At 52.9% G+C, this 16,007-nt stretch overlaps 3 protein-coding genes across 3 annotated transcripts; 2 read left to right on the top strand and 1 right to left on the bottom strand.

The window, feature by feature from the left end:
- Nucleotides 1–2,251: 2,251 nt before the first annotated feature.
- SETTUDRAFT_169423 (uncharacterized protein) lies at nt 2,252–4,114 on the bottom strand. The gene is made up of 3 exons (XM_008028141.1): nt 3,779–4,114; nt 3,571–3,685; nt 2,252–3,467 (listed from the first exon to the last, which is right to left on the bottom strand). Exons 1-3 carry the CDS (start codon nt 3,824–3,826, stop codon nt 2,686–2,688), a joined length of 945 nt encoding a protein of 314 aa, XP_008026332.1. The 5' UTR covers nt 3,827–4,114; the 3' UTR covers nt 2,252–2,685.
- Nucleotides 4,115–7,316: 3,202 nt separating this feature from the next.
- SETTUDRAFT_110733 (uncharacterized protein) lies at nt 7,317–10,219 on the top strand (the record flags this gene model as incomplete). The annotated part of the gene is made up of 3 exons (XM_008028140.1): nt 7,317–9,437; nt 9,483–9,563; nt 9,614–10,219. The coding sequence occupies 3 exons, from the start codon at nt 7,317–7,319 to the stop codon at nt 10,217–10,219; spliced, it is 2,808 nt and encodes a 935-aa protein (XP_008026331.1).
- A 1,161-nt stretch (nt 10,220–11,380) lies between these two features.
- Nucleotides 11,381–13,134, top strand: SETTUDRAFT_169421 (uncharacterized protein). Its single transcript, XM_008028139.1, has 2 exons — nt 11,381–11,666; nt 11,718–13,134. Exons 1-2 carry the CDS (start codon nt 11,632–11,634, stop codon nt 12,958–12,960), a joined length of 1,278 nt encoding a protein of 425 aa, XP_008026330.1. The 5' UTR covers nt 11,381–11,631; the 3' UTR covers nt 12,961–13,134.
- The last annotated feature ends 2,873 nt before the right edge of the window (nt 13,135–16,007 follow it).

Below are 16,007 nucleotides of genomic sequence, written 5' to 3'. Positions count from 1 at the left end.
CGAGAGAACCTATGGTACGTGCGTTTCTGTTTTCCATGAGGGAATTCCTTTCCATCCATCCATCCATCCATTACTTCTTTTTCCATTCCATTCCCTTCCATTCCATGCCTTCCTCGATTGATCCGCTGATTCAATCGATAATTCTCCTTTGACTTTTTTCTTTTCCTTTTTTTCTTTTTCGTTCCATCTGCATTTCTATCTATCTATCTATCTCTCCATACTCCCATGTGTATCTCTTTCCTATCCCGGCCTTTTCCATATTTTCTTTGTTACTTCTTCTTCTTCTCCACGGAGCCAAAAAGAAGAAAAAAACAAGACACATCCACATCCACATCCACACACACACACAGAGAGAGAGAGAGAGAGAGAGAGAAAAAAGGAAAATATTAGAAAAGAAGAGGGTGTTTTCTCTCCGGCATGGAGAAAAATACATACTAGAACATACGTAGTAGCACCTACTTACACACGGACACATTGGGGGGGCTCCATGTGGGCCATTGCAAAAATAACATCAAATGCACCCACCCTTCCAAATATTGGCAATTTTATTTTAACTCGGCCCTAAGACCAAGGCCTTTTCCGACGAGCTTGATTCGTTAGCCCACACATCCCAGTCTACTTACTTTCCCACCCCCCTCCCCCTCCCATTCCCGGCAACGCTATGTATGTAACTAACTAGTAAAGAAACAAACACTGGGTGTTCCAGTCCAACGGAAAATTATTCCATTGAACGGGGAAAAGAAAAATCACATTATGGGATTTATTTGTTTTATGTATTTTTAAGTTAGCTAGTCATTACTTACGTACTTACTTATTTTGTAGTCCCGTTTCTTTTACTTTTTTCTCTTGCTACTTCCGCGGACCCGTTCAACAAACAAACAAACAAACAAGCAAGCAACAATGATACTAAAAACATTGCCATGGCGCGCCGTGTTGCCCATTTTCGATATTGTTTGGATGCAAAGCAGCAAGTAATAACAGAAAAAAAAGAAAGCCCAATTACTAATTTTACGGCACCCGGAGCGTTGGTAAAAAAAAATACCCGGAATTTATATAATTACATATATATGTACTTGCTTCCTTCTGTCCCGTCAGATAGATTTGCTGGCCAGGGACCATGTGGGGTTGGGTTGGGGGGTGGATGTTGGTTGTTGGTTTGGACCAGGACCAGGAACTTTAAAAGTAAAAAAACCACCATCATGGTTAATCGTGAAACACGCAACGCCTGTTCTACTTAGCCCCGCCCCCCTCTCCCCCCTCCCTTTTGCAAGCGCCAAGCCGAGTTGGAGGGGACGGGGGGAAAGAAAAACAGCGGTTGGCAGACTGGCAATCTTTGCAAAACATACTGACAGGCCAATTTCGACCTACGCGTTCAACCGTAATTGTCTTCGGGCAGGCTAAGTTGGTTGGCTGAGAAGCGTCAGTTTTGGCACATTCAATGTTGGGATGGCTGGTCGATGCGTACATGCATGCATGCATTGGCGTCTTGTTGCATACAAATCCCTTTTCGCTGCAGCTCGTCATGGGGGCGAGGGGCGAGGGGGGGGGGATGCAGGCCTAAAATCCCGTAGCCGCAACTTGCGAACTAAAAGTCATTCGCCCGCCAGCCGCCCCAACCAATACTCTGCAGCGACTCTTCCGGGTTGGGCCCAACCACCTTCTTTTTTCGGCAACAGGATTGATGAAGAGAGAGTTACGACTCTCCTAGGCGTGCAATCGAGGTGCTGCTAGTAGGTTTGGGACGGTATTCGGAAGGAGGGCGCCTACGTGCAGATCGCCGAACCTTTACGCGGAGTAGCGAAAAAGACACCCCTGCGCCTGCGGTCATGTGTATCAAAGACAAGAGTGGGTGATAGTGGTACCAGAGCTTGTAAGATAACTCTGGGGTGAAACAAGACCCGTTGCTTGTGTCGCCCGTCCAAGTTGATACCGCCTTGCTCCACCCGATTCGTCTTCCAACCAACCTCGTCATGCTGCTTTCCTTGTCAGCCTGCAGGAACTTGATGTCGTGAAAGGCGCTTCCTTGTTGCTTGAATGGACACGATATATCTAGACTGACGTGCGGCAGTAGAGTACGACATAGTACGAGGCATGCTCTACCCAGACGCCGGAAAAAATCGCGTGCTGATTGGCCACGACCCGTTCTAGTATTGATATAGTTGCTAATACGTGCTTTTGTACAAAGGCCGTGATATGGAACTGATCGACAATCCATCTATCGTACACGTTGCGAGAAAGGGAGGTGGCTGGGTAGAGTTTCCCGGTGCCGAAAAAAAGGAAACCAAACTCTTGACTCGTTAAGACAGCAAATGTAAAACATTAGGCGAAGGGGCCACATCCTATCTCAACCTTCATAGAGTGTCGACATGCAGTTGATAAGGAAATGAACTAACAAGCCTAGACAAGGAAATGTGCATGAAGGAGAAAAAAAAACCGATGATGTGGTTGCGAGACAAACAGCCCCCCAAAGCGGCAGTTAGCAGCATGAGCATGAAAGGTGATGCAATGCGCGCGAACCGTGCTTCAGTAATGATGGCAGCGAGGCTAACTTGGCAAGACATACCTTTCATGATATCATGGCCGTAAAGGTCATCGTGAGTGCATAAGTAGAGTCGTTGACAGAACGCTTTCAAAAAAAAAAGAGATTACCGCCGTGTGTTGCTTTTATGACCAAGGAAAACGCTGTTAGATGCCAACTGTGTCTTTAAACGAGTGCGGTGTTGTGGTTCGTGCTTGAGTCTCCTCGACTCCTTCCATGCGTATGTCTCGGTCTCGGTCTCTGGATTCTGTAGATGATGGCAAGGGTGCAGATACGGGGGTGAATGTTGAATATGGTGGGGCGCGGTTGGCATCGCTTGGTCCATATGCAAGGGGAGATTCCAGTCCGGTGGGTGTACGGTGCTTCTCCAGTTCTAGGGCCTGTGGTCTTGCACGCTTTCTTTTCCCGGATGACGATTCTTCCTCTTGTTCGACTCCAACTTGCTGCTGTGGTGTCCGCACAGGAGCGGCTTGAGAAGATGCTGTAGGGGGCGTTGTACGCTCATGCGATCGTGAATCTGGGCCAAGTGGCGATGGTTCAGGTGGCGCCGTAATGGATTGTCTGCCTCTTCTTGGGGGTGGATATACTTCGCCCCGCGCTGCCGCCTCCTGTGCTCTCTGTTGTGCCTCTGCCTTTGTTGGTCGTCCGCGTTTTTTCTTGTGTGCCGGCTCGCCTACTGTGTGCACAGACGAGGTATACGCAGGGCCCGCGGGCATGTACTCTCCTGGATAGGATTGAGGTGGGCGAGGTTGCAGCAGTCGGCCAACCGGAGGAGCCGCCTCTTGCTGGTGAGGTCGCTTTTTGACAACATCGGGCCCCGTGTACATCATAGGAGCTGGTAAGTGAGGTCGTCTATAGTCTTGGCCAGGGACCGAGTATGTTGCTACGAGGCTCTCAAACGCCATCTGGCTAGAGCGGACGGACCGGCCTAGAAGTGCGAGTGTTGCATTAGTATGAAGCTTCTTATAGGCATGACTGAAATGTTGGAATGGAGAGTGATGGGTTGAGAAAGAGAGATGTTATCAACGGACCAGGAGGCAGGGCCATGTCATTCCATCGTGGCTGGATGTTGGCGTCGCGGATGAATCCAAAAAGAACATGAGAGGGTACTTGAGCGGCCTTGAGCACTTCGGCCAGAAGATAGACCTGGAAAAAAACAAGCCATGTTAATCCGGTGTATGGTAGCAGAGCGAGTGCAACAGGCGGGAGTGCGGGGAAGGGGGGTTTGAGGGTACGTACCTTTTCGTGCTCTGCCCATGGTGGTTCGCGTGAGGTCGAGGGCTCCATGTCGTGATCCTCGACACGATCAAAATAGGCGAGGGAGGGTAGGAGACTAAAAAGCAGCTACGGCAAAATATCGCTGTATGCAACCAGACAAATCGAGCATCAATGACACGGCCGTAAAGTCAGTGGACCGGCGCGAAGAGCAACGCGCCCTCGCGCGCGGTTGTATAGCTAGCTAGCTGCTGCGTCTACCAACAGAACAAACGAGAGTGCTGAAACGAAAGGGTAACGAGCGGCACAAGAAGAGCACTAAAATCAAAGAAACCTGCGGCGGGCTCTGGTTGTCGGTTTCATGCCAGCAGGCCAGAAGGGTCGTGTCAAAGGGACCACATGAGGCTGGGATGAGATAATTAGGAGAGACTGCTTCCTGTCAGAGATTACTGGGAAGAGCCACCCGGTATGTTATACATTAGCGGATTTGGCCAGAGGCGAATGGGAGGCGGCTCGTCCCCACTTCCAGAATGCAGCTCCCAAGGCTTCCCGCACGGGGACCGTCTAAATCAGTGCTTGTCGCAAATCGATAACAAAGCCTATGTATGTAACAGAGATCTGGCGGCGCTTTACCCCATCTCGAAAGCCGCCAGCGGATGTTCAGAAACGATTGCGCAAACCGATGAGCCAATCGCTACGAGCCTGGGCTGAGCCGTGTCGCACCATCCGAGGCGGGTTTAGGCTGAGACTAAAGGGCCTTTCTTCCCTTGCACCAAACCGTCCCTGCCTGTCATTGTGCTTATTGCTGACTTTTTTTTTTATTTTTATTTTTCGCCTCGGTTGCCATGGCCTGCCAGTACCGGAGTTTGTCGACATGGCGGTGAAAATGAGGCCGGCAAGGCGGCGCAAGGCGTGGTGCGGTGCACAGCAACAGTGGTTCGTGTGGCGCGCAATCTGTCAAGCGCGGCATCGTCTCAGCGCGGATCGTCCAGAGTGCGTCGCGCCTAATGGGGCGACGGCAGACGGCGCTGTAATCCCTGTCGGCAACGGTGCGATGTGTAATGTGTAATCTGCCCCAGGACCGGTACTAATAGCGAGACGAGAGTCCAAGAAACACACAAACATGGCGGCGGCGTGGCTGAAGGAAGCTGACGGCTTTGGGCTCTTCTGCGCTGCGCTGCCTTTTATGTGGCGAGCGTTGCCCCCCTCGACATGGGCGACTGGCGCATCGACACGTTGGCGGCGCCGTCTGGGGCATGTTTTCAGCCAGCCTACCACTACTCTCTCCCACTCTCACAGTTGACGGCGACGACGACCGGGAGCGGCCCGCGACTTGGCATGGGCTTCTGAGCGATATTGACAGGCAGCCAGACAGCACCGCCAGCTGTCACGCCGGCTGCACACAGGCAGCGGCCGGGCACGGCTAGCGCCAACTCAATATAGACATGGCCAGGCAAAAAAGAAACCGCCTCTGCCCGCCGGCGAGCACGCTTGGGCTGCGATCAACGGCGGCCAGCGTCTCATGACGTCTCGGGGGCTGGCTGGCGGGCTGGCGGGCTGGCGGGCTGGCTGCATACGCTGTATGTACATGTACTTGTCTGTACATGTCGCCTGCTCTGGCGGCTGCATCCAGCGCCGTGCAGCCCGCGCGCGTCCAGTGGCAGCTCCGATGCTCGAACCCTCACAGCCGACGGCGGGCGGCGCGCCCGGACAGGCAGACGTGGATGGCGTAGGGGAGCGGTCCCAGTCGTCTGCACGGTCGAGAGCTCATTACGGAGCTTTGTGGCTTGGCAGCCGCCCGTGGTTGGCTTAGCTAAGCGAGGCGCTGCTGCATCCCTCCCCCAAGCATGCTAGCGCAAACTCTGCCCCAACGGCTACCTACTCCCATTCCCAAAACCCATCCCCCATCATGCCCGCCCGACAACCATCCATCCACGCTAGGCCGGCCTGTCCTCCACCCCCTTGCCACAGCCTGCCTCGTCCGAGACGCCAGCTCCGCCCTCCACGCGTCGCTGGAGAGAAAGAGAGAACAAAAAAGGAAGCAAAGAATAATTAAAAAAAAACTCGCCGCCGGCGCCGGCAAAGAGAGGCGCTTTTCCGCCGCCTCGCCTCGTGCCCAGGCGCAGGCCCAAGTCCCAATTTCTCCGGCCTCGCACGACAAGGACAGGTGCAAGGCCTTGATTCGGGATTTTGCATGGCGGCCGACGCTCCCGTGGGCGCCGGGCCTTCCTGACGCGCGCTAGCCCGCTTTGGGCCGGTGCATGGCCGACACGCCACATGCTCATGAGTCGTCCCTCTGCTCTGGCTCTGGGCCCTCGTTGAATGCAATGCAACAAAAAATAAAACACATTCCATGTGGCCACGGGCCTGTTTCCATGGCTGCAGCCCCCCATTCCCATTCCCACGCCCATGCCATGCTCGTTTAGCCACTCCTTGCACGACGTCGACATGGCCCTCGTCGTCGTGCTGCTGCTGCTGCTGCCGCCATGATTCCGTAGCACCTGATGCCCGCTCGCTGTGCAGAGCGCCGACGGGGCCTGAGTAAGTGGGCAGCCCTTCTCCTCGTCCGTCCCAGCCAGTTTAGTGTCGGCAGCAAAGCCTGGTCGCTGGGTGCCGGCCATGCCACTGCCACCTTCTGACCGGCTCGTCTAGGTTCCCACGAGCTGCCAAGACGTTGCTATCGCGACCCTCGGTGGCCCTCCCCAACCGCCATGGCTCAAGACTTCTACCCACGAGAATTCATGCTGCCCGTTTCCCCCCTCTGCTAGACCCCATTTCCTTGTGTCGCTAAAGTGGTCTGCGTGCGCCCCCCAGATGGCCACCCCGTCTGCCCGAGGGCCCTGCATCGTCCAAGGCGAGGACGAGGCCGAGGCTGAGGTTGGGCCAGGTGGGACACGTCTAGTTTTTGTTCCCATCTCCAAAAGGTACCCATTAAGCAACTCCGCGTCGCGCACGCCGCCCCTCCACCACCTCGTCCTCCCTCCCGGCTCCACCGCTTCATGCTCGCTTATACACTGCATGCGAAGACACAGGCGCAAAGACAAAAAAGGACTGCCAAACCGCCTGGCTGAGCCAAGCGCGCTCGAATCCGCGATACCGTAGCCTGCCTGCGCCGACCCCTCAACTCTGCGCAGCCTCTCCCCCCCCCCTCCTCCCCCGTGCCAGCAGCGGCAAATCCAGTAAAATACTGCCAGAAAGCCCTGTCGCTCTGCGCTTCCCGCCCGTTGCATGCGCCCATAACACCTCCTGGGCCGCTGTGTCTCGCCCGGTGCCCAGGGGAAGGCAAAAGATTTGCCCCCCCCCCAGCCGTTGCCCAGGTGCCGCAGGCGGTCGTCGTTTCTTGCCCTCGCACCCGCTTCCTCGTGCCCTCTCTCCCGTGTGCGCGAAGCCGTGCTGATACTGTCGCTTGCGTGTGCGTCGCGTAGACCATGAGGTAAAAGGCCGCCGACTCTGTATACGTGATTAGAGGCATCGGACGTTAGCGTCCCTTTTGTTCAGAACCTCGCCATCCTCGACCCTCCGCCCCCAGCATCTTCCTACAACCCCCACACCGGTCGCCAACATGTCCGACGCGGGTTCGGACAAGAGCCACGCCCAATTAGAGCCGGAGCTGCGCGACATGAAGCTGGAAGCCGCCGCCTCGGAAGGAGCAGCCGACGGCGCCGCCGACAGCCAGGTAAAGGTCGACGACGTAGACTCTGCCGAGCGCGCGCCCACGCCTCTCGCCATTCCCCCCAGGCTCAAGTCGCGCTCCAAGTCGCAGTCGCCTATGGCCAGGCACGACGCCGACGCCCCGTCGCCCGCCAGCGCCCACGAAGAAACCCTGGGTGGAGACATCACGCTCAAGATGGAGCCCGGCAAAGCCCCCAAGCTGTCGCGCACGGCGGCGCAAAAAGTCGTCACACGCCCGCCGCCCCTGTACCTCGACCTGCCAGACTCGACCGAAGCCGCCAAGGAGACGTTTGTCGTCCTCCCGGAATGCACCTACGCGAACAAGACCATCGGCACCACCGACCCGGCCCTCGAATGCGACTGCCAGGAGGAATACGACTCGGCCACGACGAAGAACCATGCCTGCGGCGAGGACTCCGACTGCATCAACCGCGCCACAAAGATGGAGTGTGTGGGCGACTGTGGCTGCGGGAGGCGCTGCCAGAACCAACGCTTCCAGCGCAAACAATACGCCGACGTCACCGTCATCAAGACGGAAAAGAAGGGCTTCGGACTGCGCGCCAACAAGGACATGGCCCCCGGCGAGTTTGTCTTCGAGTACATTGGCGAGGTCATTGATGAGCGCACCTTTCGCCGCCGCATGGGCCAGTACGACGAGGAGGGCATCAAGCATTTCTACTTCATGTCTCTGACAAAGGGCGAGTTTGTCGATGCGACCAAAAAGGGCAACCTGGGCCGCTTCTGCAACCACTCGTGCAACCCCAACTGCTTCGTCGACAAATGGGTCGTGGGGGACAAGCTGCGCATGGGCATCTTCGTCGAGCGTCACGTCAAGGCCGGCGAGGAGCTCGTCTTCAACTACAATGTCGACCGCTACGGCGCAGACCCACAGCCTTGCTACTGCGGCGAGCCCAACTGCAGTGGCTTCATTGGCGGCAAGACACAGTCTGACAATGCGACCAAACTATCTACCGACATGATCCAGGCGCTGGGTATTGATGATGGTGCTGGCTGGGACACGGCCATCACCAAGAAACCGCGCAGGAAGAAGGCCAGCGAGGACGACGAGGAATATGTCAACGACCTGCAGCCAAGAGAGCTCGAGGAGGACGGCGTCAAGAAGATTGTGCCCGCCCTGCGCCAGTGCACCGAGAAATGGATTGCCGTCAAGCTACTCAGTCGTATGCAGACCAGCAATGAGAGGGTTGGCCATCGCATTGTTCAGTTTCATGGCTACCAGACATTGAAGAAGACGCTGAAAATATGGCAGCAAGATGCTAATGTGATTCTGCAAGTGCTCGACATCCTCAAGAGACTGCCGCGAATTACCCGAAACAAGATTCAAGAGTCTGGCATTGAAGAGGCTGTGAGCGAACTCAACGACTACGGGGATGAGCGAGTTGAGGCTCTCGCTGAAGAACTTCTAAGTGCTTGGAGCAAGTTGGAGGTTGCGTACAGGATACCTCGTATCAAGCGAGACCCGAATGCCGGCACGCCCCTTCGTACGGAGAATCATTTTGAGCGGCGCGAACGAGGCCGAGAGCGGTCGCGGTCTCGATCCAAGTCTCCGTCTGCGATTGCACCAAAAGGCCCATCTGCGGCAAACATACCCTCAGGTCCTCGTGCATTGAATGCACCCCGTGGCCCAGCGAGCTTCTTCGGCCCTGCTCGGCCAGCGAACCGGCCTCGACAAGCCAACAGTCTGCCTCCGGGCTGGTTCCAGGCTACTGCTGAGAACGGCTCAACCTACTTTTACAATTCATCTGGTGTCACTCAATGGCAGCGTCCCACACAGGCTGTCAATGCTCCCGCCCAACAGAACAAGGCCAAGAGCGATACGCAAATGCTACAAGACATCATTTCGCGCATTACCTCAACAGACACGCCTACCAGACATTCTGCGTCTACAACGCCACAGCCGATGCCAGAGGAGCAAAAAGAAACAGTGTTGCGCGATGAAAAGTGGCGCAGTCTACCGGTGGAGAAGCAAGAAAAGATCTACGAGGCGACCGTGAGTATTGTGAATAAATGCACGGTGCATGTCTGACCTTGGTAGCTCTCAACGCATGTCATGGCTGTAACGTCAACGTACCGGAAGAAGCTTGAGAAGGAAGAAGTGAAGCGGCTTAGTAAAGAGGTAAGACAAGCCAGTCATGGATTGGATTGATTTGCTCATCATGGCCGTAGGTAGCAAAGAAGCTTGTGCGCGGCGACTACAAGTCTGGGCGCGTCAAGGATCCCACAGCTAAGATTAGCTCGAGTCACGAGAAAACAGTGCGGAAGTACGTGAAAGAGTTCATGGACAAGGCCGTCCGGAAAAAGGAAGAGCGACAAAGGATGAAGCCGTCACAAAGTGGCACGAATTCAGACACGAAGAACGATACACCAAGCACTCCACAAGACGCAGCCAAAGAAGGAGAGAGTGCTGCAGTCATGGCCGATGATGCCTCTCTTTCCGACTCGGCCTCTGAATTGAAGCGCAAGAGAGAAGGAGAAGGTCGGTTCGGCTCTCCGAAGAGAACGCGGACAAGCTCCGAGGTTCTGCAACCTGCGCCCCCGCCACCACCGCCACCGCCTGCATCGATGGAGAACGGAGAGTCTAGCCTTACGCCCATGGATGAGGCTTGTACAGCGTCTTTTCCAGAGGTCGCTGATCGAGGGCCTGCAAGTGGCAAGCCGACCATGCAGCTTGATGGCTATGGCAGTCCAATGCAGCTTGCAACGCCCCCAACAAACGGCTCCAGCGACCAAAAACAGCCTCTTGTAAATGGCAGCAACGGCCCCCACCCATAGTACCCTTTCGAAAGTGGGCTGGTTCTTTTCTCTTTTCAATTTCTGTGTTACACTTTTATGTTTTTGTAATCAATCCGAGATCAAGGCACATTCAGTTGAATGGTCTGGCTGCATAGGTTTGCATATACTGGCGTTGGCAATAAAAAAGACGACAGGAGCTGTGTGAGTCGGCCTGTTTCCCGGCTGGCTCGCGATTGCATGGAAAGTGGACGGGTACGGAGTTTTTTTTTTCTGATGAGAGCCGTCGAATTATCTGTTTACGTTTCTGTGCGCTCTTGTGTGTCCATGCAGTGGGAGTGGCTTTTCGTGTTGCTGAGAACCAAAGCACGGGGGTTGTTGGGACGTTGGCATCTGAAATAGAGCATGGACATTCTGCGATTGCAGGCTACATATGGTTTTTGGAGGGAGGATGAGAGCCAAAGGACAGCAGGTTCTGGCATATCCGAGACTGGCTCCTGTTGTATGTACTATAGAGACCACAACTGGCACGCCAAGATATGGCACTGGCGCTGCACCCAATCGAAATCAAGCACCACGTTGACTATGATGACTAAGTCATTGTAGACTATCGGCGTCCCTGGCCTACTTTTCTGGGCACTTCAGGTAATAGCCATGGATGCATCCGCCGAGATTAGTTTTGTATCGAGTCTAGAAGCAGCTGGATGACACATGGAGACCAAGATAGCATGTTTGCGATGCACCCATCCAACGAGGATGTGCTGACAGTACCATAGGTGCCTGGCCTGCACCGGTCACGCATTCCAAGACGACAGCGTGTGAGGCGTGTGCGGCGTGTGCGGGATCATATTGCCATTTTTGCATTGCCGGCAAGGGTTTAGTCGAGGGCCCAAGGGTACACTAATGCGCCGGCTTTCGCTTCGACGACCTCCGGTGGGGATAGCTACGGGTTAGAGCCGGTTCACCAAGTAGCTCTCTATCAGCAGTACACGTAGAGCAGGATATAAAAGGCCTGTGACGCTCTTACGGCGAGGCTTGCTTAAATTCTAGCTCCTCATCCAGGGCCCGAGTGTAATTTGGAATTCCCCCCGCTGCATTGCGTCGTCGTCGATACACCGCTAGCTCTGACGTTGCGTCTCCCCGCACTTCCTGACTTCTCTACCAAGTGGAATTGCACACCCACGACAACTACATACACAATGGCGTCCCTCCTCCGTACCGCCCGCCGTTCTCGCGCGCTTCTTCCTCGCCTAATCACCCAGACTACCTCGAAGGCGCCAATTGCGCTTACGAGACAATATGCTACCGCCGCAGCGGCCGTCGCAGACAGTGGGGAGCAATCCTTCTTCCCCGATGAGCCCAAAGCTCCAATCGTAAAGACACAGATTCCGGGCCCAAAAAGCACAGAGGCCATCGAGAGGCTGAGCAAGGTGTTTGACACCCGGAGTTTGAACATGATGGCCGATTATTCACGAAGCTACGGCAACTAGTAAGCTGCACGCATGCTCCTACGCTACGGCACATGACTGACTTTTGGTAGCATTGCAGACCTCGACGGCAACGTCCTTCTCGATGTGTATGCTCAGATTGCTTCGATCCCAGTTGGCTACAACAACCCCTCTCTTCTTCTTGCAGCCTCTTCACCCGAAATGGCCTCGGCCATTATCAACCGTCCCGCTCTCGGCAACTTTCCTCAGCACGACTGGGCGGATATCCTCGAAAGTGGAATCCTCTCGGTTGCACCCAAAGGTCTCAACCAGGTCTTCACCGCCCAGGCTGGCTCCGACGCCAATGAACTCGCCTACAAGGCAGCCTTTATGTGGAAGCGCCAACAGCAGCGTGGAGGAGCAGATGCCGACTTTTCCGCCGAAGACATTGCCTCGTCCATGATCAACCAGTCGCCCGGTGCCCCCAACATGTCCATCATGTCCTTCAAGACGGGCTTCCACGGCCGCCTCTTTGGCAGTCTCTCCACCACACGCTCCAAGCCCATCCACAAGCTCGACATCCCTGCCTTCGACTGGCCGCAAGCACCCTTCCCCACCCTCAAATACCCACTCGCTGAGCACGAAGCTGAAAACCGACAAGAGGAACAGCGCTGCCTTGACGAAACAGAGCGTCTCATCAAGGAATACCACAACCCCCCTGTAGCCGTCGTCGTCGAGCCCGTCCAATCCGAGGGCGGCGACAACCACGCCACCCCCTTCTTCTTCCGCGGCCTCCGCGCCATCACCAAGAAACACGACGTCCTGCTTATTGTCGACGAAGTCCAAACCGGCGTCGGCGCCACAGGCAAATTCTGGGCCCACGAACACTGGGGCCTCGACACTCCCCCAGACATGGTGACGTTTTCAAAGAAAGCCCAGACAGCAGGCTACTACTTTGGCAACGATGCCCTCCGCCCCAACAAGCCGTACCGCCAGTTCAACACGTGGATGGGCGACCCAGCCCGCGCCCTCTTGTTCCGCGCCATCATCCACGAGATCCAGCGCATGGACTTGGTCACAAACACCGCTGCCACAGGCGACTATCTGTTCGCCGGTCTCCAGCGCCTCGCCGCGCAGTACCCCCGCGAGATCCAGAACCTAAGAGGCCAGGGCCAGGGCACGTTTATCGCATTTGATAGTGCGCGCCGCGATGAGGTGCTCAAGAAGGCAAAGGGCCAGGGTGTGAATATCGGAGGCTCCGGTGAGAGCGCCGTGCGGTTACGCCCAATGCTTATTTTCCAGAAGCATCATGCGGATTTGTTGCTGGAGAGGCTGGAGAAGGTGTTTCAGTCTTGATCAAGTGAGTGAGTGAGTGAGTGAGTGAGTGAGATGTATGGGCATGGTTAATCATGAGCAAGGAGTTTAAGGCGTTTTATCTTTTTTTTTTCGTTGTTGAAAATCTGGTTCTTTTGGGTTTTTGCCCGCTTAGTCAGTTATTTAATGAATAAATGACAGAATGCATGGGATGACCAAATTTCAGATTTTTTTTTCTTCTTGATTAACGTGTTTCACCAGTGTACGCCCCACCCCAGTGTGCGCCCCATCAAATCCTAACACCTCACGTTCGTAACAACAACGCGTGATGTCTTAACAACCCTAATCTTAAAAAACCTATACTAAAGCTGATATTACTATTGCTATCTTTTATCTCTAAAAATACGATAACTTAAGTCTAAGACGCGCTGAATTAATCTATAGCGTGCTAAGACGGACAATACAGCGGCGACGCGCTAGAAAGCCCTGTCGACGCGACTACGAACCACTAACTAAGCGCCTAATAAAACTAGAAGAGGAGGTGATTACTAGGCGTATACTAGTTGAGGCTGAGCGAGGACTACCCTATGGGAGAGACGACGTGCGAGATATGGCTAATAGACTGCTTTAAGAGCGTGGTGGAGAAGAGGTTGGCAAGAACTAGGTGGATAGGTTTATCTAGCGCAATTCTAAGCTGCGTACACGCTGGAGCCGTCTATATGATCGTTAGCGAGCTGCCTACGAAGATCTAGCTCTTATTAAGGGCTAGTTTGAGCTAGTTTAGAATACAAAGGCGAAGTATGGTATTATAGACGAAGATATCTACAACTTTAATGAGACAGGCTTTATTATAGGTAAGATTTTATTACAATTAGTTATTACAGGCTTAGATAAACTAGGAAGGTTAAAGAAGATTTAGCTAGGTAATTGTGAGTAGGTTACACTGATATAAGGTGTTGGCGCGACAGGAAAGCGCATCCTAGCCTTTCTTATCTTTGCAGGCAAGGTTCTAATCTCCACCTGGTTTATAGAGGATCTGCCACGCGACTAGGTAATCCAAGTTAGTCCTAACGGCTGGACGAACAACAAGCTAGCGCTTGACTGGCTCCATCACTTCGATTCCCATGCGCGTCCTGTAGGGACCCATAGGCTGCTCCTTATTGACGGCCATGAGAGCCACTGCTCAGTGGAATTCCGAGATCTCTGCGAAGAGAAGAAGATCATCCTCCTCTGTATGCCTCCGCATTCGTCGCACCTCTTACAGCCGCTTGATGTGGGCTGCTTCTCGCCATTGAAGCGCGCGTATGGTGATGCTATCTTAGTCTTGGCACGCAATCGCATCTACTATATTAGTAAAGAAACCTTCCTACTAACGTTTAAAGAGGCCTATAATAAGACAATTACAGCGGATAATATCTGTGCAGGCTTTCGAGGTGCGGGACTTGTGCCACACAATTCTCACGCTGTTTTATCACAGCTTAACGTCGTACTACGTACACCAACTCCACTAGTCCAAGAGACTACTACCTAGGAGCTAAAAACGCCGCGCAACGCGCGCGAAATAGAGGCGCATAGTACGCTTGTTGAAAACTGTATGCAAATCTAGCAAGGGTCTCCTATAGCATCTCTTAAGAAGTAGATGCGGCAAATAAGTAAAGGAGCCTAGCAGATTGCTTATTAAATAGTGTTAATGCAGGAGGAAATAGGTCGCCTACAAGAGACTATTGAAACGTCAACAAAGCGAAAAACTCGTAAGCGGCGCTACGTACAGGCAGAGGAGTCACAGACAGTTAGCTAGATAGCTAATTAGATTACTAAGGTAGAGGGTGGTGGCTGTAATAATAGTGTAACACCTGCAAAGAGGGTGCGTAGTAAACGGCGCTGTGGACGTTGTAGCTAAATTAGACACAACTCTCGCACCTGCTAAGTAGAATTAGAGGATAAAGATGATAGTGAAGAGTCTATAGAATAAGATTCTATTCTACTTAATTAGAATAATTGTGGTGGTGTTGCGTAATACTAATGTGAAAGTGAGTTAGTAGGATTTGATGGGGCGCACACTGGGGTGGGGCGCACACTGGTGAAACACGTTACGTTTAATTTATATTAATAGTACCTTTGTAATGCTGCATGAACTGAATGACACTTCCTTCTACACTAATTTCATGTTTGTAACCTGTACTCTTTACACGACGTGACTCAAAATTGCGGATCAAGATAATAGTGTATAGTGGAATGATGCTTTTTGATAATATAAAGGTTGTGTGTGTGTGTGTACGTGTATGCAGAGAAGAAGAAGAAGAAAATAGGGGAGCTACTTACATCGACATGTACATCTTGGAGTTTAACATTAGGATGGACTGGAATAATAATAGTAAGAGAGAGAGAGAGAGAGAGAAGATGATGATTTACATACATACAAATACAAATACAAATACAAATACAAGAATTCAACCTGAAAAATATGCATGTACTTTACATCCTGTTGATCTAGTATGAGATTTTCTAATATCACTTTTTTCTTCTTCTTTTTTTTTCTCTCGACCTATCTAGTCTGTGCGATTGCATAATTTCAATCGACATTTTATCTTGTTTTATCCTATTCTGGTACTTTACATAGACATTGCTTGTTTATACTATGCTACGCTATGCTACGCTCTCAATAAAAAACAACAACAACAACAACAACATACAATCGTTTAGAAAAAGGGTTCTGGTCACTGGATTTGCTTCAGAAGGAAATATAAAGCATGCCCATGCGATCAATCGGTAATATTTATATCGCGGTATCTAACTACAGAGTATGGCTCGATGCGCTTTGCGGAAGAGGCAGATGTTTGTATCAGTGTGCCGGTGTGCTGGAGGAATGGGATGCATGTAAGCAGAGACTGATGTGTTGTTTGTGCTGTGTAGCAGCAAGACTGACGCCGCATACCCAGCAGTCTTGGGGCGCAGCAGATATGGGCGTTACGTAGAATGTAGCTATTGCTGCTTTTGGCATGCGTTCTGCTTCAGTGGCGTGCTCGCATGTTGATGTAATATCGATATACAACAAGTCCTGCGTGGGAGAGAAACTGGCAGAACAATAA

This window comes from Exserohilum turcica, assembly GCF_000359705.1.
Source record: "Exserohilum turcica Et28A unplaced genomic scaffold SETTUscaffold_22, whole genome shotgun sequence".
Lineage (NCBI taxonomy): Eukaryota > Fungi > Ascomycota > Dothideomycetes > Pleosporales > Pleosporaceae > Exserohilum > Exserohilum turcicum.
The sequence above is the reverse complement of the archived record's forward strand: the minus strand, read 5'-3'. Positions and strand labels throughout refer to the sequence as shown.

Excerpts from the sequence above, each read along its gene's own strand:
- SETTUDRAFT_169421 (XM_008028139.1), top strand. The coding sequence starts at position 11,632 with ATGATGGCCGATTATTCACGAAGCTACGGCAACTA. Across the intron at positions 11,667-11,717 it reads TCACGAAGCTACGGCAACTA|CATTGCAGACCTCGACGGCA; the intron begins GTAAGCTGCACG and ends GACTTTTGGTAG.
- SETTUDRAFT_169423 (XM_008028141.1), bottom strand. The coding sequence starts at position 3,826 with ATGGAGCCCTCGACCTCACGCGAACCACCATGGGCAGAGCACGAAAAG. Across the intron at positions 3,686-3,778 it reads CATGGGCAGAGCACGAAAAG|GTCTATCTTCTGGCCGAAGT; the intron begins GTACGTACCCTC and ends GTTTTTTTCCAG. Across the intron at positions 3,468-3,570 it reads TGACATGGCCCTGCCTCCTG|GCCGGTCCGTCCGCTCTAGC; the intron begins GTCCGTTGATAA and ends TCGCACTTCTAG.